This window comes from Lolium perenne, chromosome 6, assembly GCF_019359855.2.
Source record: "Lolium perenne isolate Kyuss_39 chromosome 6, Kyuss_2.0, whole genome shotgun sequence".
Lineage (NCBI taxonomy): Eukaryota > Viridiplantae > Streptophyta > Magnoliopsida > Poales > Poaceae > Lolium > Lolium perenne.
Window position 1 is genome coordinate 97,973,458 of NC_067249.2, and position 24,573 is coordinate 97,998,030.

Consider the following 24,573-nt stretch of genomic DNA (forward strand, 5'->3'; position numbering starts at 1 on the left):
CACGCCCGCGCCAACGGGTCCATCTTCTCCATGTCGGCCATCACGATCTTGGATTCTTGAGACATCTTGGCCAACGAAAGCTGCGTCGCTTCGTTGGTGGCCTTCTTGACAGAGGCGTGAGATTCCATCTTCGCCGCCTCCACCTTCTCCCTCTCCAACTCGATCTTCATATCTTGCTTGTCGAGGATTTCCTTCCACACGACAGCGGCCCTATCTGCCGCTTCTTTGTTCTCCACCGAGAATGAGGTGATCATCTTCTCGAGGGAGGCGCCCATGGTGGCCAATACCGGCGCCGCGCCGCATTCCTCTCGGCCTTGGCCTTCTTTTTGCCAATGGAGCGCCCGATGGAGGCGCCGGCAGGATCCACCGGCCCTTCTACCACGTCCTTGTGTAGAGTGTGGCAGAGGTCGTCCCAGTTATTGCAACCTTGTAGCTTGTTGAAGCAATGCATGAAGATGAAGTCCTTGTCCTCGTTTTTGAACTAGTACATCTCGAGGGTTTGGAGAATCTAACAATACATGATGCAAAATAAGATATGGAATAAGATGGATCATCAAGATATGGAACAATATGGATCATAATAAACAAGATATGGAACAAGATGGATCATTATGAACAAGATTGCGTAGATCATACCCAATCCACCATCGTCTTGCCACTCTCATGCCGCTTCTTAATCTTCTCATAGTAGCCATGGAACTTGCTACACGCCGCCTTGATCATGTTCCAATGGTGGGAGAGGGCGCCCTCGTTCCGGTTCATGTTGATTGTGGCGTAGTCACCATAGTTCTTCTCGTTAAAGCAATCGAGGATGCGCTTGTAGTACTTAGCTCCGGTTTGGTTGGCGTCGGTGATGGGCAAAAGCTCACTTGCTTTCACACCTCGATGAGACATTCATCGTCCAAAGACCTCCACCTCGGACCACGAGTGCCGCAGGAACGCCTGCGCGTCGTAGTCGTGGTCACGCTGGTATCGGCATCGATCAGCTCCTCCTAGACCTCCTCCTCACCTTCGTCCTCCTCGGCCTCTTCTTCATACTCGTCGACAGGGGGTTCGTAGGCTTGGCCGCGTATGAAGCCGTCGAGGATCACGTCCCTGGCGGCAATCTACACAACAAGTTACCTACTTTCAGCCGCCGCCGGTGTCTACGATGCACATTACACATAAAAAAGTAAGGCAACACACCTCGTCCTTGCCCATGGACACGCCAGACGCACTGCCGAACACCTAGTGGGTACTCCTGCCCTCGTCGGGGAAGAGGTTGCGGGGAAGGCCAGTGTCGTCTGTCACGTGGCCGTCGGTGCGGCGCAGGTCAGGCGATGAGTTCAGGTCGACGAGGAAGCAAAAGGTGCTGCTTCCCCTCGCCGCTGAATCCGGCAAAAACGGCGCGTTGGGGTCGAAGGTCATGTCGTTGTCCGCGTACTCGGGGGAGTAGCGGGCGCGGCCTTCCATCTGCGATAGCCGCATCTGCGAGAGTGACGGTCCATCCACGTTGTATCCCGCGTAGTACCCGACGACAACGGTGAGCTCGAGATGTTGCTGAGGCCACCGCCCAAGCTGAGGCACGCTTCCGCAGTGGACGCTGCTTTCGTTGCATCGATAGCGGTGATGCGACGCCTTATGCGGTCGGCCGTTATAAAGGAGCGGCGTTCCATCTCCTTGTCCCACTCCTCCTGCGACATATTTTCCGGCTTCTCCTTCGACGCGACGGTGCGCTACCTCGGCGGCACCTTCGTCGGCGCCTTCGCCGGAGCCTTTCTCTTCGGTGTCATGGCGGCGGCGAGGGTTTTTCGGGTTGGAGGCTGGATGGGAGATGGAGCGGCGGGCGGGAGAAATGAGCGGCGGAGGGGACCGGGTTTTGGTGGGGAAGATGTATAATTTGGGGATGTGTGGCTGACAGATGGCGTGGCCCAAAATTTTCCGCCTCGTGAGGCGTACGATCCGTGCCCTTGGCCAAGGGCCGGCACGGGGTTGCCGGCGCTTCTATTGGGCTCGATAAAGTGCCGGCGCCGTTTGGGACGCACCGGTGTGAGTCCATTTTCGCTCCCGGCCCCAAATCATCGGGGTTTTGGGGCCGCTATGTGGGGGGGGGGGGGGGGGAGTGGAGATGCTCGTAGGCTTATCTAACAACTGTGCACATTAGTGTTGCAAGTGAACTTTAAATGGCTGTGTGTTCAGAGTTCTTACATAGCCCACCACAATTAAAATGAAGAAAACAATCCGGTATGAGTACTAGCTACATATACCAGTATTGTATGTCTCACAGGAAGAAATGAAGTATTTTCATGCAAAAAAAAAAGAGAATAACATACTTTAGTGTCAATAATTCTCTCAACGGAAGAACACATCCATTGCCATCTAATGGGCATAGCAACTTATTTTCAGATATGTACAAGCACATTAGATTTGAACATTTCAGGAGTATAAGGTCTCTACCGATAAGATAAACAAAAGCACGTTGGTGAGAACATAAGGTATATAAGTTAAAGGACGCTACCCCCTCTCCAACAGGTTTGAACTCCAGGAGTGAAAATATTAGAGGAGGTAAGACAAAAATAATGCCAGACTCAGAGTTCATACCATGTGTCTCTTTTGCCACCTAATTGGGTGTCCTCTTCGTCTCTATGGCAGTGTAGACATCGAGATCATCCCCATGAAGTTGTCGGCGCTGCTGTTGAAGCCCTGGCACCCACAGAGAAGAGGTCTCCTTCATATCCTTGGTCAAGCACAGCTGCTGCAAGCTGCCCAATCCTTCAACGCACCTTAAATTTTGACAGTCCTTTGCAAGCAACTCCCTCACCATTGGAAGGTTTGATACCTTCTCTAGGCTTTCACATGACTCGATTACAAGTGTTTCAGAGAGGACCTGGAGGTTCTCCACAACCTTCAAGCTGCCAGTTCTGCTTAATTGGAGCTTCCTTAAGCTGGTGGTCTCCTGTCCAAACTGTTTTGGGAGGGCTCTCAGCTTGGGGCAGTTGATAAGGTACAACTCCTTCAAACGAGGCAGCAGTTGAAGATATAGAGATGAGGCTTCACATCTTTGCATCTCAGCAGCCTTAGCTGCTGCAGTTTCTTCTTCAACATCTACAAAGGACCACTCCTCCAAATTGGGCATATCCTCGATGATTAACCATTCAAGTTTGGGAAAAGCAATTGCCTTCGTGGGTCCCAGATTACCCCCCTTGCAGCCAACAAATTCAGGTCCAATCTTTGTAATTGCGGATGCTCCCACAATTCTCAGATATTTCAACATGGGTAGCTCCCCAATTGGTGGAAGACGCAAACATGACCTGCAATCTACTAGTTTCAGGTGTTTTACGGAAGACAAAATAGTAGCATCAAGCCAGGTGGGATATCTCCGACCAAAGAATCCCCCAATAAATAGATCTTCCACGTTATGTGGAGGGGATAGCTGGTCAAATGTCTTCTCAATATTTCTAACGTCTTCTTCCGAATATTTTGCATTTAATAGCTGAGTGCATCGCAGGCTCAAAACTTTGAGATACCTTTTCTGTTCCAGTATCGCATCCGTGCTACATGGAGCCGCTCTTTCCAATTTAGTGATATAAACCCGCCTTAGCTGCGAAAGATGAGCCAATTCTTCCAACTTCCATCCATTTTGTGTTTTAGAGTTTTCACTTCCACCACCAGCAGGAAGTCCTTCTAAATCATTGAGGAATTTCAGCTTGTATATCCCTTTTGGAACCAGATTTATTGGTGTATCACGAAGACCAAGGCGCCTTAAATTATGCAACTGGGTGACTGCCAAAGGAAGACTGTGGAGATAAGCACACCTTTGCAAGTTCAGTATTTGCAGGTTTTTTAGGGAGCCGATGGTCTCTGGAAGACACGATATGTCGGTACTATCAAGATCAAGTAAACGTAGATGTATCAAACTTCCAATGTAACTTGGGATACTCCGTACATGTGATCCTCCCAAATCAAAAACACGAAGATTTTGAAATTTCTTGATAAATGAATGATCAACCACCAAGGAGACGCCAGAAAGCATTTTAAAAGTCCAGATTTTAAGTTGCTCTTTATCCATGCTAGGTAGCAGCATATCCTTATCGGTTGTGACTGAAATACGTCGCAGTTTACGAATACTTACAGGCCTTAATGATTCAGGGTCTCCAACAAAACATTCTTCTTTTGATAAGTAACAAGCAAGCTCCCTCAAGAGATCATGCATTTTGCATTCACTATGGTCAAAATATGAACCATTAGGTTGTAGGAGATTACGATTGATTAACTCATAGTAGTACTCTTCTGCTGTGTCTTCCAATAATTGACCTTGTTTCTCCTCTACAAAGCCTTCAGCAACCCATAATCTGACAAGATCATCACGGTCAATGGCACGACCTTCAGGATACAAAGCACAATAAAGGAAACACTGCTTCAGGTGATGTGGTAACTCGGCGTAGCTTAGATATAAAACACATTCTATTTCAGTAGGCAGCTTGCTCTGGTTCCAAGCATTTTTGCTCAAAATCTTTTTCCACTCATTCTCTGTTTGATCTCTGCTTGCCAAAACACTAGCAGTCACCTTGATCGCAAGTGGGAGGCAGCCACATTTACGAACAATCTCAATCCCTATGTTTCTCAGACTTTGCAGTTCATTCTCTTCGCGGATGTTCATGCTCTTCCAAAGTAGCTCCCATCCCACCTCTACTGGCATCAGATCAACTCGATGGGTATGTTCTGCACCGATTTTCATAGCAATTGTATCATCTCGTGTTGTAAGCAAAATTATTCCAGCAGCTGCTGCATGTAACGGAGTTCTTAGTAGATCGGTCCATACATTGAACTGCCACAGATCATCTAGAACAAGGAAGAAACTTTTGCCCTTAATTATTTCTGCAAGTTTGCTCTGGAGCTCTGCTATGGTTTCACCTTGCCCTTGCTGAAGTCCCATATTTCTAAGAACCTCTTTTAGAAGAGTAACATCATTGTAATCCCGTGAAACACAAATCCATGCGTGTTTCTCAAAGTTTCCTTTTATTCTGTGATCATTGTATACTTTCTGAACTAGTGTTGTCTTACCAACCCCTCCGGTTCCAACAATAGCTAGCTTGTAAGCTTTATCTTCCTTATATGAGAGTATCAAGTCCACTAGTTTCCTGGTAGAATGCATGATCTCCTTCCCCACAAGGTTGGGTTCAACAAGCTGGGAACTTTTTCTTGGCTTAAACATTGAACCTTGAAGAGAAGGTGCTGCCTCCGATCGTGTTAGGAACTTCTTTCCCAGCTTTGAGATCTTCTCTATCCTTGTATTGAGGTTTTTAATTTCAATGGCAATCTCATGACGCCTCTGCATACTAGGAAAGCAAGATAAAATTGAAATACCACTACACCCAGTTGAGTTTCTTGATGATAAAGGGTGATCTTCCAGTAGCTTGCTTCCTTCAAGTCTAGCCGAGTCAATGATATCATCAGCATCATACACTGCATCCTGCAGCTCACAAAGCCAGTTGTTAACTGCTAACTCTTCCATCCTCCTTTGCTCGGCATCTTGAAGAAAACACTGTATTTGGCTCACTGTTCCTTGAAGTTCTCTGAGTTCTTCTTTTACCCCTAGAATCAGAATTGCCTTCTCTGTAATGATATCTTGCAATTTCTTCACACATGATCCAACCAGAGAACTTATTATGGTTGCCATCAGACAAACATGAAAGGAGATACACCAAAAATGCCAAGCATATGAGAATGGCGACCTTGCTGGCAGGCAATTGCCTGTAACTAGGGAAAAGAGAAATAAAAGGTGAACACACTCGTTGAAAGATATCAGCTTTAGCAGGGAACAAGAACTACCACGTAAGTGACTAGACTAGAGTTAACAAAAGTAGAGAAAGTACCTGAATATCCGTAAATTTATAATTCATTCATCAGAGTGCTGCAGACGGGGAAGCAAACAGTTTCAGCAAATCATATGGCTTGGTGCCTCTCAACAGGATCTGTTCAGTAAGTAGTCCAACAGAACCAGGTACCCTCCATAGAGCATAAGAATTTCGCTACATCTGGAACATCAGCAAATGCATGTCAGACATGTTTCTTCTTTGCAAGGTGAAATCGGACATGAATTAGAAGAATTCAGATAAGACAGATGAAGAAATCTGAAGTCCTCCTTTATAGTGGACACAATCAAGGCTACCACTTACCAAACAGAATTGATACAGAAACAGGCAGAATGTGGAAAACTAAAGAGCAGTACCTACTGAAGCACCATGTTCTGACTGGTTATGCTGGAAGACTGCTTACTGGCACCAATGGTCAACTCATGAGGAGTATTATTCAGCAACAGCATGCAGGTGTAATACAGCTACTAGTCGGCACCTCAAGATTCCATCAGCATATGTGAGACCTGGTGCATGTGCTTGTCTTTTTTCCTAGCTCATCATCTACCCAAGTTGCATCATTTAAAAATACATATGACTACTTCAGCTGAAAATTTAAATGAGCTCATAAGGGAAACAAGCCAACAACTCGATGATATTTTAATGTGCTCATGAGGGTAGGAAGCCAACCAACTCTCTGTTGTGGACTTGTGGCATACTATTCAAGGTAGATAGTCAAGCATCAATAATTAGGCACGACAAAAAAAAAACAATTATGTTTGAAAATGTCTTGATTACCTTTACCTGTATTTACATGCACATTTTCGTACCCTCTATCTTCTAGTGATCAGTCAACGTTGCAATGAAACCAAGAAGCATTTCAGGTAGTGACCAGAACTGCCGGTGTATATGGCACCAAGGTGGTGGAAGTTGGTGCCAGCATGGGTGGCGCTGAACCCAGTGTCCGTCTATGTCGTGCGCATGGCAGAGCTTTGTGCCGATAACCTGTTGAGATTATGGTCAATCACACGCAAAAGGTAGACCCGAAAGACACAAGATGTAGGATAGAGGGGATAGATGTGTGCACAATAGCACTGTACATTTTCTGTATATAGCCTACCAGAGAACTGTTTAAGCAAGATAAAGTCGACAGAATGGTAAATTATTTCTCAATGTATGCTTACAAGTTTCGATTAGCTTCACAGCCTTGGCAGAAAAGAACTTGTAAATGCGATAGTTCTGAAAGTAAACAACACAAACTAGGTGCCCAAGCACCCATGTTATATTTGTCATTTGACCAACTCAAGATTTTCTCTAGCATTCAGAGTAATGTACAGAGGTTACATGGGGCAGCTTGCGCCAGGCTAGACTATTTGAGCTAGATACATATAAGCAGCGGACACAGATGCACTCATTGTTGGCTGTTGTGGCAGTTGTGGCTTGCCAATCACAACAGCAGAAGACTTCCTAGTAGGAGGGTGACCCTGCTGCTGAATAAAGAACTTCCTTTGATACTCAGCCAACAACTCTGGGTGTAGGGCAAAACAACTATCAACTGTGTGCCCAGACTTTTTGCAGAGAGAACATATTTTTCCTTCCGATGGGCAGCAAGAACACAGATGTTGGAGCGGAGCGGTGGATGAGGTAAGGGAGTGAAGACGTGTATCCGGAGCAATCAAAATAGCAAGTGCCTCATCCAAAGAAGAAGATGCGGGACAGCCAAGAAGCTGGGTCCAATTGTTCTCAAACTCCTGAGCCTTCTCACAAACTGAAACATTAAGGGCTGAGTTTCATGATTTTCATTTGCCACACAAGACTCACACCTAGAGCGACTCTTTGGAGTCATTGGCATAAGCTGACTAGTGACGCCAGTGAAGGTTCCATAATACTCCTCTATAGACATGTCATGCTGCTGCAGATTTTGCAAATTTTGCAACAAAGAATATCGAAGTGCCCCACTTGGCTGCAGATACTTCCATAATTCGCGGCACATCCGCCGCGACGGAACAACATAAAAAATTAAGGCACCCATGACCTTAGAATCTGATTTTCTCCCAGTCTTTCTCATGGCCTCATCCTCATCATCAAAACCAGCAGCTCTCACAACAGTTCTAACTGAGAATGACCACTCTCTGCAATTCGGGCCATCAAACTTGATGTCAATAGAAAAGAAAGGCCCCTCCTTGGCCATTGCAGCAAGCAAGAAAACAATTCCTTGCAGCAGCTATGGAACAGAACAGGCAGAACAAGCCACTTGCAGCAGCTTCAACACATACAGAGCTGAGCAAACGGGCAGAACAGAGCTGCTTACAGCAGCTAGAGCATACTCACATCAGAGAAAAACGAGCAGAGCAACTAGAGCAGAACAGATACTCACATCAGAAAAAAAAACGAGCAGAGCAACGGCTTCTTGCAGCTGGCCAACGACCAGGTGCAGCAGCTAACGAGTTCCGACAGCAACAGGATGTAGAGGCGCAGTAGGGCTCCAATCCGATCTGGGCTGGTGTGACCAGTGCAACAGAAGACGGTGGCGGCTGCGCCAAGTCCAACGTGGACTCAGCGGGCAGGGCGACAGCCAACAGGACAGGGCACAAGTATGACTTGGACTCGTGCGGAGATGTGAGCGGCCGCGACGACTTGCCAACGGTGGTGGCGAAGAGGTAGGTCACCACCAGACGAAGCTCTTGTACCATGTCATTTGACCAACTGAAGATTTTCTCAATTGCATTCAAAGTAATGTACAGAGGTTCCATGGGGCAACTTGGGCCAGGCGACACTTTGGGCTAAATACATATACATAGAAGTTAGCCCAAACTGTTACAGACAGAATCATGAAAGTTAGTCAGAACTTCTTCCTTCTTAAGCTCTGAGGGCTTCATAGCTTCTTTTTCTCGTTTTTCAAGTGTTCAACTTGAATCAAGATGAAAGTCCTTCTAAACAAGGTGCTTTTGTAATGTTCAGTCTGAAACAAAAGCATTGATCCATCGTCTCCAAGAATATACGTCTTCACTTCTTCTACAGATCCATCCATGAGGAAAGAATCCAACACTTAATGTTAGGTTTTTTCTGATATCCCTACTATCAAACTGTGCAAGGATACAAAGTAGCTCATTTGTTTATATAACTAGCAATGATCGGCGCGGCGGCACGCCGCACCATGGAAAAGTAGGTGAAATAACATGGATAAACCTTTTAGACTTGATAGGGACATCTCAAACAAAGTGAAGCTAAACCGTCATAATTCCTAAGTACAATGCCAATGTGGGTTGGACAACCATAAAGGTTCTAAGAATAGTGCAGTATCAGCAGCCTACTTGCCTAGGAAAGAACTGCACATGTGGTCTGTAGTTCCCCAGGCATTTACAATGGAGAGGCTGCATCAAGATATCTTTTTTTTTTTTGCACAAAGGGAAGCGCCGTAGGCGCCAATTTATTTCAGCTCATAGACATTGTATCAAGATATCTTCTTCAGCCCTACACGCACAACAAAAATCCTTCAAACAGAGAACCATAACAAACTGCAAGTTGTGTGGTGGGTGGTGTGGTGTCAGTGTTCCCATGTCTTGGAGTTGCCAATGATGGGCACACACGAGAGAATGATGAGCTCCTTGCTTGGCACACTGATGATGAGTGGTTATACTTCTTAGATGCACAGCTTGCTGTTTATTGATGCGCAAAATTCCTTCTCTTCCAACAAGGCCTATAGACAATAATCTGGTCATTAGTTGTAGTACATAAACGAATGGTCATGTCCCTGGATATATCAAGGTTGTTTGCAATGGACTGAATGTATTAGCTGCTAAGCTGTAAAACTGAGAGAGGGATTCAGGCGTTCAGCCACACATGTGTCGTAAAGACACGCGCAAAGTCGTGAATTTTGCCGAGCATTGCTCGTGCTTGGCGTGTGCATAAATATCAGGCCTACTGTGAGAATTTAGATGCATCTCAGATTAAAAAAATAGTTGAATTGCATGAACTGAATAGATGGAAGAGCATATCAGTTCTCACACTTGACAATTCCAGGGAAAGAACATCAAAGTAGTAAGGAAGCAATTGATCCAGGCATAAGTCGAACATTAAAAGAGTAAATGATCAATTCACGTGGGCATATGATGGTAGAAATATTTCCATAGCAACCAAAACATTTGGCAAATAACATAATATTACACCAGGAAGAAACCAAACGAAATAAGCAAAGAAAGCTAGAGCATTTTTACCTGTACCTGGAGCAAGAACCAAAACCCATGTTTTGTATGGAGAATACCAGCGGTCGACTATAGAAGAACACGCCGGGCTGGAGGCAGGAGTTGATCATCCTTCCCTGCAACAACTAAATGGTGCCGTCTGCTTGAAACATAAGATTAATCTAGGACGAAAAGGTGGAAACTGTAAATATTAGTAGTCATATTACAATATGGAATGTTTTAAACCATTTACTTCTTGAAATAGTGGTAGAACCAACAGCTCTACCGGGCCTAGGGCGTAGTTTGTAGGGGAAGGAGGGAGTGGTGTGCGAACGAGGCGGCGGACGCCGGCGGCAGGGCGCCGTCGTGCACGGCTGAGAAGAGGAGGGCGGCGGCTAGGTTTAGGAGACCGACTCCTCAGGGAGTCGGCAATAATGAATATGATTATTGCTTGCCTGTTTGCATCGTTACATCCAGTATATAAAGAGTTAAACCCTAAACTGATAATGGGCTAAGCCCCTAGTTGGGTCCATGGTTGGGCCCTCTCCTAACATAACCAATACCGGTCATAACATCTCTCCCCGCATGTGCAAACAGCTCGTCCTCGAGCTGGTAGTCGGGGTAGTGTTGGCTGAACTCCTCGCGCTTCTCCCAAGTAGCCTCCTCCTCCGGAAGGCCTTCCCACTGCACCAGCAAGTACCAAATGCCGCGACGGAGCTGAGCACGTAACACCTTCGCCGGGCTCGGAAAAAGACGACCATCGGCGATCGGCGGTAACGCTGCTGGCGCTGCCGGTGGCTCCCCACGGTAGGGCTTCAGACCCACGTGAAAGACATCATGGATGCGGGAGCCCTCTGGCAGCTCAAGGCGATATGCAAGTGTGCCCACGCGCTCCAAGATGACGAAGGGGCCAGCGTAGCGAGGTCCAAGCTTGCGCCTTGCACGCGGATCGAGGGACTGGGTGGATCGATGAAGAAGTCGCAATCACACCCAGTCTCCCACCGCATAGGCCACCTCGCGATGATGACCGTCGTAGTAGTGCTTGGCGAGCTGCTGGGCCTGAACGAGACGTTGCCGCACCTCAGCAAGCATCTCGTCGCGGTCGTGGAGAAGCTCCCCCCAGCCTCCATCCGAGCGGTTGCTGGATCAACCGGCAAGATGGGCGGTGGCGGACGACCGTAGACACCTCAAATGGTGTGGCAGGCGGAATGGTAGGAGGTGTTGTAGCAATATTCCACCCAAGCGAGCCAATCCACCCATGCCCGAGGACGATCACCTGTAACACAGCGTAAGTACATGGCGATCACCTTGTTAACCACCTCGGACTGACCGTCCGTCTGAGGATGGAATGCCGTACTGAACCTGAGCTTGACGCCCGCCATCCTGAAAAGGTCACGCCAGACGTGCCCCGTGAACACAGGATCCCGCTCACTGACGATCGACGCGGGGAAACCGTGTAGGCGGATGATGCCGTCGAAGAAGGCACGAGCAACGGACGCGGCGGTGTACGGGTGTCCAAGCGCGATGAAGTGGGCGTACATGGAGAAGCGGTTGACCACCGTGAGGATGACAGACTTGCCGCCCACCTTGAGGAGGCCCTCGATGAAGTCCATGGAGATGTCGGCCCAAACCTGGGAGGGCACCTCCAGTGGCTGCAGCATCCCTGCTGGTCGCAGCGTCCCCGTCTTGTTGTGCTAGCATATCTCGCAAGAACGCACCCAATCCTGGACCAATGCACGATCCCCAGGAATGTGAAAGTCGGCGCGGAGACGGTGAAGGGTCTTCTGGACACCCTCATTGCCGGACGAGTGGGCCAGCAGGAGCACCTGGTGTCGAAGATCGTCGTGGTCGGGCACAAAGATCCGGCGCCCGTGCAAGAGTAGCCCTTCCGCCCAGCGCCATGGCGCCTCCAACTCGCCCGCCTCCAGCTGCTGCCGTAGAAGCTGGGCGCCAGGCGTCGTCGCAGTAGCCTGGCGGATGGTGTCGAAGAGGGCGGAGGAGGGGCCCGAACGGATGCACAACGCCAGCCCCTCGGGTGCGTCGTCCTCGTCAACAGCGTCGCGGCAAGAGAGAGCGTCAGCGACGGTGTTGAGGCACCCCGGCCCATACTCGACGGTGAAATCAAAGCCGAACAGCTTGCTGATCCACTAATGCTGCGGAACGGTCGAAAGCCTCTAATTCGTGCGAATCTGGAACGAGCGCCCCCAAAGGTAGGGACGCCAATGGCGCGCGGCCTGCACCAAGCCAATGAGCTCCTGCTTGTACGCCGCAAGCTTGAGGTGGTGTGCGGCGAAAGGCCTGCTAAAGTAGGCAAGCGGGCCATCGCCCTGGTGAAGCACTGCACCGAACCCCACTCCGGAGGCGTCACAGTCGACGATGAACGGCCGTGCGAAGTCTGGCATCTGGAGAACATGGCCCGTCGTGAGGGCCCCCTTCAGGGCCTCAAACGCGACGGTGGCCTCATCATCCAAGGCGAAGGCGTCGCGGCGCAGAAGTCGCGTGAGAGGTGTCGCGATGATGCCGAAGTCCCGGATGAATTTCCGGTAGTACCAGGCGAGACCCAGGAAGCTGCGGAGAGCACGCGGCGAACGAGGAGGCGGCCACGCAGCGACGGCCGCCACCTTGTCGGCGTCCATGGCCAACCCCTCAGCGGAGATGACGTGGCCAAGGTAGGCGACCGATGTCGTCCCGAACGAGCACTTCGAGCGCTTAAGGTGAAGATGATGCGCGCGAAGCTCTTCGACGATGGCGACGTGCTGTAGGTGCTCCGCCCACGAGGCGCTGTAGATCAAAATATCGTCAAAAAAACGAGCACAAACCGACGTAAATAGGGGCGGAGTACATCGTTCATCAGGGCCTGGAATGTTGCTGGCACGTTGGTGAGGCCGAAGGGCATCACCACGAACTCGAAGTGGCCATGATGGGTCTGGAACGCCGTCTTGGCGATGTCGTCCGGGTGCATGCGCACCTGGTGATAGCCCGACCGTAAGTCGAGCTTGGTGAAGAAGCGCGCCCCATGGAGTTCGTCGACCACCAGAATGGGGAACTTATCCTTCAGCGTAAGCGCGTTGAGGGCGCGGTAGTCGATGCAGAAGCGCCATGTGCCATCTGCCTTGCGGACGAGCAGCACTAGCGCCGAGAACGGCGACGTAGAGATCCGGATGACGCCCGCGGCGAGCATGAGTGCGCACTGTCGCTCGAGCTCGTCCTTCTGCAGCTGAGGGTAGCGGTAAGGCCGCACGGCCACCGGCGCCGTGTCCGGGGCGAGGTGGATCCAGTGATCGTACACCTGGGTCGGCGGAAGGCCTTGCGGCTCGTCGAACAGGTCGCCGTGCTGCTGCAGGAGGTGGGCCAACAGAGGGTGGTCGGAGTCGATGTCGGCCGTGGTGAGCTGAAGCTGTGGTGCCGGGGCGGCGCCCCCAATGCCCGTCCAACAAACGCGGCGGCCCTGGCGCCAGAAGGTCATCGTCAAGGTTGTGAAGTCCCACAATATGGGCCTGAGGGGCCGCAAGAAGTTCACGCCGAGGATGAAGTCGAAACAGCCCAAGTCGATGCCGGCGCACGCGATGGTGAAGTGTTCCTCGCCGATGGAGAGCGGCACGTGCTGCGCCACGCCGTGACAGCGAAGGCGGTCGCCGTTGGCCACGGTGACGCGGAGGTGATCGCCGCCCTTCGGCTGGAGGCCCAAGCGACGCATGGTGGCTTCCGGCAGAAAGTTATGTGTGGAGCCGGTGTCGAGGAGGGCCACCAGCTGCTCGCCGTGTATCGTCACCGACAGGAGCATCGTCTGCTCGTTGCGGATGCCCGCCAACGCATGTAGCGAGACCATGCACGCCGTGGCCAGCGCGGCGTCGAGGGCGGTCTCCGGCGTTGTGTCGACGCCTGTGTCCACGTCGCCATCGTTGACCGTCTCCAAGTAGAAGAAGCGCGGGCAGACATGGCCTGGCGCGTAGGGCTCGTCGCAGTTGAAGCACAGGCCAAGGCGACGGCGCTCCAACTGCTCCGCCGGGGTGAGGCACCGGAAGGTCCGCTGCGGCGCTGCTGGAGCGGGCGGTGCTTGCCGCGTGGTCGGTGCTGCGGCCAGCGGGGGGCGGGCGGGTGGTCGGGCCCCGCGACTCGGGGGAGGCGGCTGCAGGGCCTGGGCTCGGCGCTCGTACGCCCGAGCGTAGTGCATCGCCGTCTGCAGGTCGTGGGGGTCCTGAAGTTCCACGTCCACCCGTATGTGATCCGGGAGTCCGCCGACGAAGAGCTCCGCGCGTTGTTGCTCAGTGACGCCCGGGGCGTGGCAGGCGAGGGCCTGAAAGCGATCGGCGAAGTCCTACACCGTGGACGTGAAGGGGAGGCACCCCAGCTCCGCGAGGCGGCTCCCTCGGATTGGCGGTCCAAAGCGAAGGAGGCATAGCTCCCGAAAGCGGTCCCAAGGAGGCATGCCGCCCTCGTCCTGCTCGAGGGAATAGTACCACGTCTGGGCGGCGCCCCGGAGGTGATAGGAGGCAAGCCAGGTGCGATCCGACGCGAGGGTGCGCTACCCGCGGAAGAACTGCTCACACTGGCTAAGCCAGTTTAGGGGGTCCTCTGCCCCATCGTACGTGGCGGAGTCGACCTTGGTGTAGCGGGGTGGTGGCTGTGTAACCCCACCGGGGTCGGGCGCGTCGGGGCGCGCCTCATGGGGGCGTGCATACCCCCTGGGGCCAGCGCTCAGGAGGGAGGGTAGCGGCGGCTCAGCGGCGGTGGTGCAGACCGGCTGAGTCGACGACGCGGCGAGCCACGCCGGCAGCGGAGACGGTGACGGGGGGAAGCGAATCTGGTGGATGGGGACGCCACGGCACTTGGGCTGGCGGGGGCGGACGGTGGCCACTGCGGCCAGGGCTGGGCCGGCACCGGCGGAGGCTGCATCGGAACGCCCGTGAAGGGCGGAACCCATGGTGCGGGCACCGGCACGGAGAAGACAGCCGGCGGCAAGGGCGTCAGGCCCCTGGGAACCGATCAAGAAGAGGCGGATGCCTTGAACCGCGGTGACGAGGTCGTTGACGACCCCGCTCATTTGCTCGGGCGTGTAGATGACGGGCGCCGGCGCGGCGGAGCCCGCCGTCGTGGTGGCCGCTAGAGAACCCGCCGTGGTGGCGGCGGCCGGAGGAACGGGCGGAGGCGCGGATGACGTGGTGGTGGGCGGCGGAGACGACATGAGCTGATACCAAATTGGTAGAACCAACAGCTCTACCGGACCTAGGGCGTAGTTTGTAGGGGAAGGAGGGAGTGGTGTGCGAACAAGGCGGCGGACGCCGGCGGCAGGGCGCCGTCGTGCACGGCTGAGAAGAGGAGGGCGGCGGCTAGGTTTAGGAGACCGACTCCTCAGGGAGTCAGCAATAATGAATATGATTATTGTTTGCCTGTTTGCATCGTTACATCCAGTATATAAAGAGCTAAACCCTAAACTGATAATGGGCTAAGCCCCTAGTTGGGTCCATGGTTGGGCCCTCTCCTAACATAACCAATACCAGTCATAACAAATAGATTGGATAATATACTGTGGCATGCCTCGAAAAGCACACATCTGAGACACTACAGGATAAAGGACCCACAATGAAAAAGTAGAATTTTCTGCAAGAGGGAAATAGTAGGCTGCACATTCATCTTCTAAAGATAGTAGAGAAATAAACCTTGAAGATTTCGGGCTCATATTTAGCACCTTCTAAACATTCATCAACCATGCTCCTTATTGTTAAGTAGTAAGAAAAATTGATTTATATGTGATGAAAACTGAAACGGATTATGCATTACAGCCGTCAAGATAACTGGCATATTAAATTCAGATTCACAAATAATTTGGACAGATATTTGATACAAAATACGCAGAAAGATGAAATGTCTCAATGTAAAAGCAATTTATATATGTTCACCATGCCTGGTGCTTGGATAGATTTGATTTCTAAATTCAGTGTAGTAAGAAAGAAGATAATATTTGGTCAATGAGAGAAGCTAGGGCAGTTTAAAAGTTTGAGGCCCATCAAATGCATCCCCATGTCGACAGTTCGAAAAATACTACAATTCAGAAAAGACATGTACACTGCCTACTTGAAAAGTTGAAATCATGCGATACTAAAATAAATATAATATTGGTTTGTGAAGACTGGAGAAAACATTATACATATCAAAGCAGTAGACACAAAATGCCTAGGAAAATGCAACTCACCGATCTTATATGCTTTTCCCATAGAAATCACCATATGGTTTAGGTGTCCTCAGTATGGAAAAGTTATTCACTAAAACGGAGCACATGTATTGGATAGCTAAATGTTAATAGCTGCAGAAGTATTCCATTGTGTAATGGAAGTTCTTCCATATCAAAACTCGAAACTGAATTCCTTCTTAGCAAAGATGAATCTCCAATACAGTGATGTTTGACAACTAATAGTGCAGAGACATGGGTAAAAGCATAGACCACATCTGATTAGTCAAGGCGCCAAACATATTTTCAATCCATGATTTTCTTTTTTCAATCAGACGTGATAGTATTGCTGGTTTTCACAGCCCAGCCTGCTGAACCAAATCACCAAATCAAGTAGGCTTTGATTTTGTCTTTCCCCGCAATACAATATTTTCTCTGGTTACAACATCAAAAGAGTTTATACTGACACTTACAAAAGGTTCACTAATGCCGCGCATATATAGCTCAATAGTTGAGAAAGGAAACATAATTGTGACATGAGTCCCATGCAATTCAAGAAAAAAATCACAAGATACTTGAAAGCTCAGGAACAATTATAGTATCTTGGGATGAAGCTCTATTGGGAGCTACAGAAAATTCCCGGTCATAATATGATGAAATTAAATAGTAGTATGACCAGGGAAATTACAAATGTAAACTTTCATACTAATAAGCTAACAGAATCTGGTTAGAGAAATAAAAATGTGAAATTGCTTAGTTAGCCAGCTACAGGTCAGTTACTGGACAACTGGTACGTATATAGAGTCTTCTATCTTGCACCGAACATGGTTCAGTTTAATATTTTCTTTGGCGGAGACTTTACACAATGAAGCATATAAGTAAAAAAAAATCAATTTGAATAGTAATAGTTCTAAAAGTATGCTCCTAGATAGCAGAAGTAGAAACCAATTATGTTTCTGTTTCAGAGGTATGCACATGTATAACTATCTATAATCTATCTTTACATCTAGCTATGACAAATCAACTTTAATCAGACATAAGAAGTCACTCTCTCAAAAACCGAACATTTGGAGAGTACAATAAGAACAATAATTTGATCCACTTGAAATTCTATCATTAGGCACTGCAACCGTTTACAACGATTTCTTCAAAAGATAAATTTTACATCCTGTTTAGGTCTTTAGGAAAATCTGTTTTTGCTGTTCAGTTCCTTCAGCTGAGAGTGAAGTTCCGCAAGTTCAGTAGGAGAAAACTGACCATATGTTCGGGTATGGCGTGGCAAGGCAAGTTCATCAGGAGAAAACTCACCAGACATGTGCCTATGGCGTAGCGAGGAGAGGAGTGACATAGGCAACCGGGAGCACATTCAGCATCCGTAAATCAAACGATCAAGGAACAGCCTAATATGAACAACCATAGTACATTGGAGGCAAAACAGCTGCAAGGTAACAATACAGACTATGTATGAAGAACAATACCTTGTAATCAAGAAAACGGCAGGGATGGCTAGTGTGAAGGGCAGCAAGCAGCCGGGTCGACCAGGCATCAAAGGGACCAATCATCAACCAACTCGTTTCCCCATCACACGGCCTTGTACGCATAGGTACACAGATAAGTCATAGATGTAGGTACACATATGGATAGGAGGGAGGGGATAACGAACCACAGTCTAGCCTTACGTTGCTCGCCGGCGTGCAGCCCCTCGCCGCTGTCTGCTGCTCGTCCATCTGGGTGGCGGCGGGGCGGCTTCCAGGCAATGCCGCTCTCCCACATCCCAAGCAGGCTGCCGCAAGGCTGGTCATGGACATGCCGCACCAGCCGACGGGGATGTCGGCGGGGCCATCTTCCGGGGAACGAACTGCCTGAAGGAAGCCATATCGCCTCAACGGCGCGCGCGATGCTAGAGCAGTCACGATGCACGGATTGGCTTTGCTGGCCACCTAGGTAGAAGTGGCCTACCCACAAGAGGTCGCAGGCATCAGCACTTGCAGGAAGGGGAAGAGAATAAGGGATTGGGTGGCGGCGGTTGAGAATCTGAGAGGAAGATGAGAGAAAGGAGATAAGGCTAATTTCTATATGTTTCCCTGTGCCCGCATCGACGGTTTGCGGCCGGCATGGGCACCCCCACCCGGACAGCTCACCTTGCTCGTCCGGTTCTCCATCAGTCAAGCTCGCCGCCGCCTCCAGCGACAACCACGCCGACTCCCACGGTCAGCGCCCGAGTTCTCCCAGTGCCGCTCCAATCTCGCTGCCGACCCCGTGCTCGCGTAGTCGCGTTCGCCGCCTCGCTCTCCCTTGGCCCAAGAGAGATTAGTGGGCGGAGGGGCCGCAGGCAGGAGGGCCCACGCGGGGCGCGTGTTGCGCTGCTGAACCGTTCCTTGCACCGCTTTGACCAACTGCCGGATCCACCCACGATCAAATCACGCCGAAGCAGTGGAGTCGGGATTTTTATGACTACGTCCAAGCAGAAGTTCACACCATGTACAAACCACACGGGTCAAACTAAACAGAAACTGCAAGACGTTCCCAGAAATACACACGAAACATCTATATAGCACAATAAAACACGTGTCAGCATGGCAAACAGGCAAAAAGTAAATCAGGAGAACTGAGAAAAAACGAAGTTGTTAAGGTTTAATATAGTAGTTATTATAAGGATACAAAGTAGCTCATAGGAGCATATTTTAAACTTAAAAGTGATCTTCAAATTGAAATGATTATGATTTCATAACTATCCATATAAATAGTGTCTAGTATAAGCTGCAACATTACCAGACAAATTTTGTGACCAGATATCTGTAACCATGTTCATTACTGGCAATTCTAAGCCGTTCAGAGCAGTGATGCTCAATAATTATAAGACTAAAATATGATGTGAATATGTGATGCTCAGACAGTTGATCAACCTTACCTTCCTGGAGACACTCAGGAAACTGAAAATGCATTTGAGCTGAATAAATAGTAAGTTGGGGCAGGCCATATTAGGTTCCTATAGTCTTACTGTTGACAAGGTGCTAGCCAGGCAAGCCACATCTCTTGTACTGGCTCCTCCACTATGTCCAATCTCTGGCAAGTGTTGAACACACGGAAATGTGAGAAAACAATGCATTTCAACCATACCTAGAAAAGAAACATTGGTTGAATTCTCATCTTACAACTAAAAACAATTCCTCTGCAGTCAAGATCGATCTTCAAGGGCTTCTGGCTCAAAACCCCATCATCAATATTTGGCAGACAATTTGAAGGGAAATGTAATTTCAAAGAAGGGAGTTAGTAGAGGATTGTATAAAGCTGCAGCATACCAGACATAAGTTGGACAGGCCAGAGTATTTTCGCAAAAACGCAAAAGCCTTGCGTTTCGATGCATTGATAGAAAAGGAAGGTTATATGTACAAGTTCATAGAAGGACAAACACCACGCCATACAACTCGACCCAAAAAGACCTAATCTAGGGGAGTAGTTGGCGAAGGCCACAGGCCCCCGCATCCGCCCACTGTCTTGCCTCGGCACAGGCCAGATTGGCCTCCTATGGTCTTATCATGGAGGTGCAGCCGCAACTCTTGAACTGGCTCCTCCTTTGTGTCCAATCTCTGAAAAGTGTTGAACACACATGAAAATGTGAGAAAGACAAGCATTTCAACTGCATCTGGAAAAACATTGGTTGACTTCTCACCTTGCAACTTGGAGAATTCCTCTGAAGCCACGATCAATCTTCAATGGCTTCTGTACCAAAAGCCGATCACCATGTTTGGTAACTAACTGAAAGGAAAATGTAAATTTATAGGAGTTAGTAGAGTAGATTAAATAATTATATGGGCTTTGCGATTTTAGAGACCTAAATCAGCATGATTTTGACTTTATGAAAGCACACCTACGAAAAAGACAGAATATAATCAATATACCGCATCTTCAAACAAATGGTACTACGACAGGGTTGGAGTAAACAGGGTGTCTCAAAGCATTAGCACACAGAAGAGCACCGCGTGATCCTGCAAAGAAGACAAACATACCAACCAATTACATAATTAAGGTACCATTTTTGGACAATTATTTTGATCCGGAGGAAGTACATAAATTGAAGAATTGGAGTAAAAAGCAGCACTAACCTTCTTGGGGTCTCAGCTTCTCCCTTTTTAATAGTAAAAACTGAGAATCATACACATCACCCAACCATAACGCACAAACTTGCCATAACAGATATAATTGAGTAATTAAAGAGAACACCATAAATGAGAGCCAAACATGAAGATAAACGGTGATTAGCAGAAGCATCAAATATGCATTTCCACAAAATGACTGCTACAAAGTAACAAAAGAAGCTGCGAGACAGGATGGAGTAGACAGAGTGTCTTAAAGAATGCATACAGCACATGATCCTGCAAAGAAGACAATCAGAATAATCAATTAAGATAAACGACTTAAAGATTTGGAGCAGAGCAATGTAACTTTGATCCCAAGAAATGAGAATCATTCACAAAATCCAGACAGGACACATGAACTTGGAAGAACAGCAAAATTTACATAATCTAAAATTGTATAATGAGTGCCAAATGTAAAGATAAATAGTGATTAAGCACGCACACAAAGTATCATTTTCAGCGGAAAGACTGCCACAAAGCAACAAAAGCAGTTATTCAGGTATATTTTGTTCAACTATTAACTGGTGCGCACCTGGCTTCAGCAAAAAAAGACCAAACTTCTTATTTGCAGGTGAACATAAGTGGCAGGCTGGCAGTAAATAGTAACCATGTAATTTCAGCATTCAAATAATTGCCTAATGGAGAACTTGCTACAGTGTACTTCAAATGTTCGGGAGGCATGGTCAAAGCCTGAATTTCACCCCATAAAAGCTGCCAAGAAGTGAACAAAACACATATCCATTTATTAATTAATTAACGATTTCATATTCATGTTACCAGATGCTCTATAGGAACTAAACTTCAGCTAAAAGCATACATTGAAAATAGACCGGCAAGTTTGGCAAGAACATAACTTTTGACAAATGAAGTTCAATACAACTATCCTTCTAGCTTGGCTATAGTTCAAGTAAGCAAAGTCCCTTCAAGATATATATAATATATATGTAAAATGCAATGTCCAATATTTTATCAAAAAAAATTAGATTTTTGTCCAATTTTTTAGCAATTAAGGCTCTAAAGAAACTCCCTTTCAAATCCCAGTTCCTATGTGGCAGATATACTACTAACCAACAACCCTAATCGTGCAGAGGTACTAAGTAGATGCTCTATAAAATCTGCTGAGACGTGAAGAAAACTCATATCCGTTTATTAGTTAGTTAACGATTTCATATTCGTGTTACTAGATGCTCTATAGGAATTAAACTTCAGCTAAAAGCATACGTTGAAAATAGACCAGCAGTTGGCAAGAACATAACTTTTGACAAGTGAAGTTCAATCCAACAATCCTTCTAGCTTGGCTATAGTTCAAGTTAGCAAAGTCCTTTCAAGATATATGGAAAGTGCAATGTCCAATTTTTTATCAACTTGTTTTTGAGTCTTTTGTCCAATTTTTTCTATCAATATCCATTTTTTAATCAATTAAGGCTCTAAAAAAAACTCCCTTTCAAATCCCAATTCCTATGAGGCAGATATACTACTAACCAACAACCCTAAACGTCCAGAGGTACTAAGTAGAGAGCCAAATTAATCGTCCACAGGTACTAAGTATAGAGACTACTCGTTGACATGTACTAAGGAGAGAACCAAATCGTGCACAGGTAGGGAGTCTAATCATCCAGAACATGTACTAAATTGGGAGCCTAATCGTGCACAGATACTACGGTCAAACACACAATTGCAGTCGACCGGCGATTACAGGACGGTCAAGAAATAGGTTTCGGCACAAACCGTGTATTTTCAGCATTCAAACAATTGACTAATGGATAACTGCTACAATGTAATTAAATTGTTCAGGAGACATGATCAAAGCCTGAATTTAAGCCCATAAAAGCTGCTGAGAAGTGAAGAAAACTCATATCTGTTTATTAATTAGTTAATGATTTCATATTCATGTTACTAGATGCTCTATAGGAACTAAACTTCAGCTAAAAGCATACGTTGAAAATAGACCACCAGTTTGGCAAGAACATAACTTTTGACAAGGTTCAATCCAACAATCCTTCTAGCTTGTGTGGCTATAGTTCAAGTTAGCAAAGTACTTTCAAGATATATGGAAAATGCAATGTCCAAGTTTTTATCAAAAAAAAAATTGAGTTTTTTGTCCTTTTTTTTGTTAATGTCCAACTTTTTATCATTTTTTTTGAGTTTTTGGTCCAATTTTTTTATCAATATCCAAATTTTAAACAATTAAGGCTCTAAAAAAACTCCCTTTCAAATCCCAATTCCTATGTGGCAGATATAGGACTAACCAGCAACCCTAATCGTCCACAGGTACTAAGTAGAGAAACTACTCGTCGACATGTACTACTAAGCAGAGAACCAAATCGTGCACAGGTAGGGAGTCTAATCATCCAGAACATGTACTAAATTGGGAGCCTAATCGTCCACAGATACTACGGTCAAAGACACAATTGCAGTCGACCATCCATTACAGGACGGTCAAGAAATAGGTTTCGGCACAAACCGTGGCGATACCCTGGGCTTCGCTTTTGCTGTGGATCATGGTCGAGGACGCCACTTCACGGGAGCAGATCTGCTCCTCGGCGACAGCCACGGAGGTGGTGGCGCGAGCGAAAGAGGGCGAAACCGAACCGCGGCGGCGGCGCAGGGGGAGGCTGCGGTCCGGGATCGCGGAAGACCATCCACGGGCGTCAGCCTCCTCGCGAAGGTCCTCGTCCCGGGCCCTCTTGGCGACGGCGTCCCGCCGCCTCGCGACCTCGACAAGGTCGTCGTCGTCGACGAGATACCAGGTGGTGTTAGCGCGCGGGGCCATGGGCTCGATTGAGGCCATGGCAGCGGATGGAAAGCTAGGGTTGCGCGCGAGATCGCGGAAACTAGGGGTGCGCGCGAGATCGGGGAATCTAGGGTTGCAGGGTCGAGATCGCGGAATCGAGAATTCGGGATTGCTCGCGAGATCGGAAAGAGCGGCAAGATGGGTGCGTTGCTGGCTTTAACGACAGAGATCAGGTCGGGTTTTGGATACCGACAGTGATTAGGTCGGTTCGGGCCGCTCTTTGAACTTACTTTCTCTTTTCGAAAAAAAAAACTTACTTTCTCCTTCCATGCCTATAGTTTTTATTTAAAGTTTGAGTTACTATTTACAAACAATGTCAACTTCTAAAACTTTAAATGCATATGATGTAAAAATATATTTGCTCTAAAAATATTAATTTGAAATTATAAATGTTGACACTTCTTTCTATATAGTTGGTCAAACTTTTAAGAAATTCAACTTTATCTAAATATTATAGGCATCCTATTTCGCGTAGGTCTCGAATCTGCTTAATAACTGTGGGTGCCAACAAACATCTCGAGCAACACGCCCGCTTGGATAGGATGACCGGGCACGCACGCATCCTCATACCGTGGCCGCTTATAGCATCGACGCGACGGTAAAAAGCTAACCGGTGGTAGCAGCCATGTCGATCAAAGTTGTCACTGACCGCTGCAACACCGCCTCAGCTCATGTACCAGTATTAATACCGAAGGCGCTAGATCATACAGGGGCATTGATGGCTACGGTGTCTTATATGGGTCCTATATGCCCGCCTCTCCCCCACTACCTCGTCTTACACCCTTGCCAGAACTAGCACACTACCGCAATCACCGCCGTCAATGAACATAGCGTCCTGACTGAAGAAGAGACAGGCTCATCCTCGGGCCACCATCACCACTCGTCACCTCCACGCGCTCGCCGCACCCGAAATCTATCGCCGCCTCCACGCTTGATAGATTCCACTATCGGACCGCAAACCGCCAGCGTCCACTGATGGGCCAGCGCTGGAAGCGAAGATGCGATGTCGCATAGCTCGGCCCCTGCAGTCTGCAATCGTTGCAGTACGGCCGCCGGTACCTCCGGCTATCAGCCTTCCTCGCCTGGGAGCACAACATGCGGTGGGCATCCTGGGAGGTGCGAGAATTCCATCCCGATGAGGAGTACGACGACCTCGCCGTGGTCACTGACGACGAGGATGACGAGGACGAGGTTGTCACGGTAGAAGCGGCGGTTAAACAGGAGGTGCCGGTGTTAGAGGGCTACAATGAGAAGGCAACCTACACCCTCACCATTGAGGAGTCCAAGGTGGCCAAGGAGTCCAAGTGGGTTTGGGAGGGGTTAGACGACATCGTCCGACTCACAATGATGGTGGCGGAGCACAACGCGACGCTGCCACCGCCTTCACCACTGCCATCACGGGCCGCGTGGGAAGGGCAAATGGTGGCCACCTCCATTTCTGGGCATCGTTGAC

At 48.5% G+C, this 24,573-nt stretch overlaps 3 protein-coding genes and 1 long non-coding RNA gene across 5 annotated transcripts; all 4 read right to left on the reverse strand.

Moving 5' to 3' along the window:
* Nucleotides 1–2,431: 2,431 nt before the first annotated feature.
* Nucleotides 2,432–5,706, reverse strand: LOC127307397 (putative disease resistance protein RGA4). The gene is made up of 2 exons (XM_071821956.1): nt 4,112–5,706; nt 2,432–4,066 (listed from the first exon to the last, which is right to left on the reverse strand). Exons 1-2 carry the CDS (start codon nt 5,657–5,659, stop codon nt 2,600–2,602), a joined length of 3,015 nt encoding a protein of 1,004 aa, XP_071678057.1. The 5' UTR covers nt 5,660–5,706; the 3' UTR covers nt 2,432–2,599.
* A 3,334-nt stretch (nt 5,707–9,040) lies between these two features.
* LOC127307398 (uncharacterized) lies at nt 9,041–11,309 on the reverse strand. Its single transcript, XR_007855512.2, has 2 exons — nt 10,052–11,309; nt 9,041–9,534 (listed from the first exon to the last, which is right to left on the reverse strand). It is a non-coding gene; the product is annotated as an uncharacterized lncRNA (long non-coding RNA).
* A 1,490-nt stretch (nt 11,310–12,799) lies between these two features.
* LOC139832250 (uncharacterized) lies at nt 12,800–19,011 on the reverse strand. The gene is made up of 2 exons (XM_071821957.1): nt 17,867–19,011; nt 12,800–17,777 (listed from the first exon to the last, which is right to left on the reverse strand). The coding sequence occupies exon 2, from the start codon at nt 14,190–14,192 to the stop codon at nt 12,807–12,809; it is 1,386 nt and encodes a 461-aa protein (XP_071678058.1). The 5' UTR covers nt 14,193–17,777; nt 17,867–19,011; the 3' UTR covers nt 12,800–12,806.
* Nucleotides 19,012–19,516: 505 nt separating this feature from the next.
* Nucleotides 19,517–23,317, reverse strand: LOC127307399 (uncharacterized). Of its 2 annotated transcripts, none has more exons than XM_071821961.1 (5): nt 22,791–23,317; nt 20,294–20,563; nt 20,090–20,176; nt 19,861–19,946; nt 19,517–19,777 (listed from the first exon to the last, which is right to left on the reverse strand). In XM_071821961.1, exons 1-2 carry the CDS (start codon nt 23,115–23,117, stop codon nt 20,459–20,461), a joined length of 432 nt encoding a protein of 143 aa, XP_071678062.1. In that variant the 5' UTR covers nt 23,118–23,317; the 3' UTR covers nt 19,517–19,777; nt 19,861–19,946; nt 20,090–20,176; nt 20,294–20,458. The 2 variants fall into 2 exon arrangements, with proteins under 2 accessions (XP_071678062.1, XP_071678063.1); XM_071821962.1 differs by having other exon boundaries at nt 20,059–20,176.
* Between the last annotated feature and the right edge of the window lie 1,256 nt (nt 23,318–24,573).

What these genes read in the sequence shown, in the direction of transcription:
- LOC127307399 (XM_071821961.1), bottom strand. Translation starts at nt 23,117, where the DNA reads ATGGCCTCAATCGAGCCCATGGCCCCGCGCGCTAACACCACCTGGTAT. An exon ending in AAGCCCAGGGTATCGCCACG is followed by an intron (nt 20,564 to 22,790) that starts GTTTGTGCCGAA and finishes TCTTCTTTGCAG; the next exon opens with GATCATGTGCTGTATGCATT.
- LOC127307397 (XM_071821956.1), bottom strand. Translation starts at nt 5,659, where the DNA reads ATGGCAACCATAATAAGTTCTCTGGTTGGATCATGTGTGAAGAAATTG. An exon ending in ACCCTGAATCATTAAGGCCT is followed by an intron (nt 4,067 to 4,111) that starts GTAAGTATTCGT and finishes ACAACCGATAAG; the next exon opens with GATATGCTGCTACCTAGCAT.
- LOC139832250 (XM_071821957.1), bottom strand. Translation starts at nt 14,192, where the DNA reads ATGCACTACGCTCGGGCGTACGAGCGCCGAGCCCAGGCCCTGCAGCCG.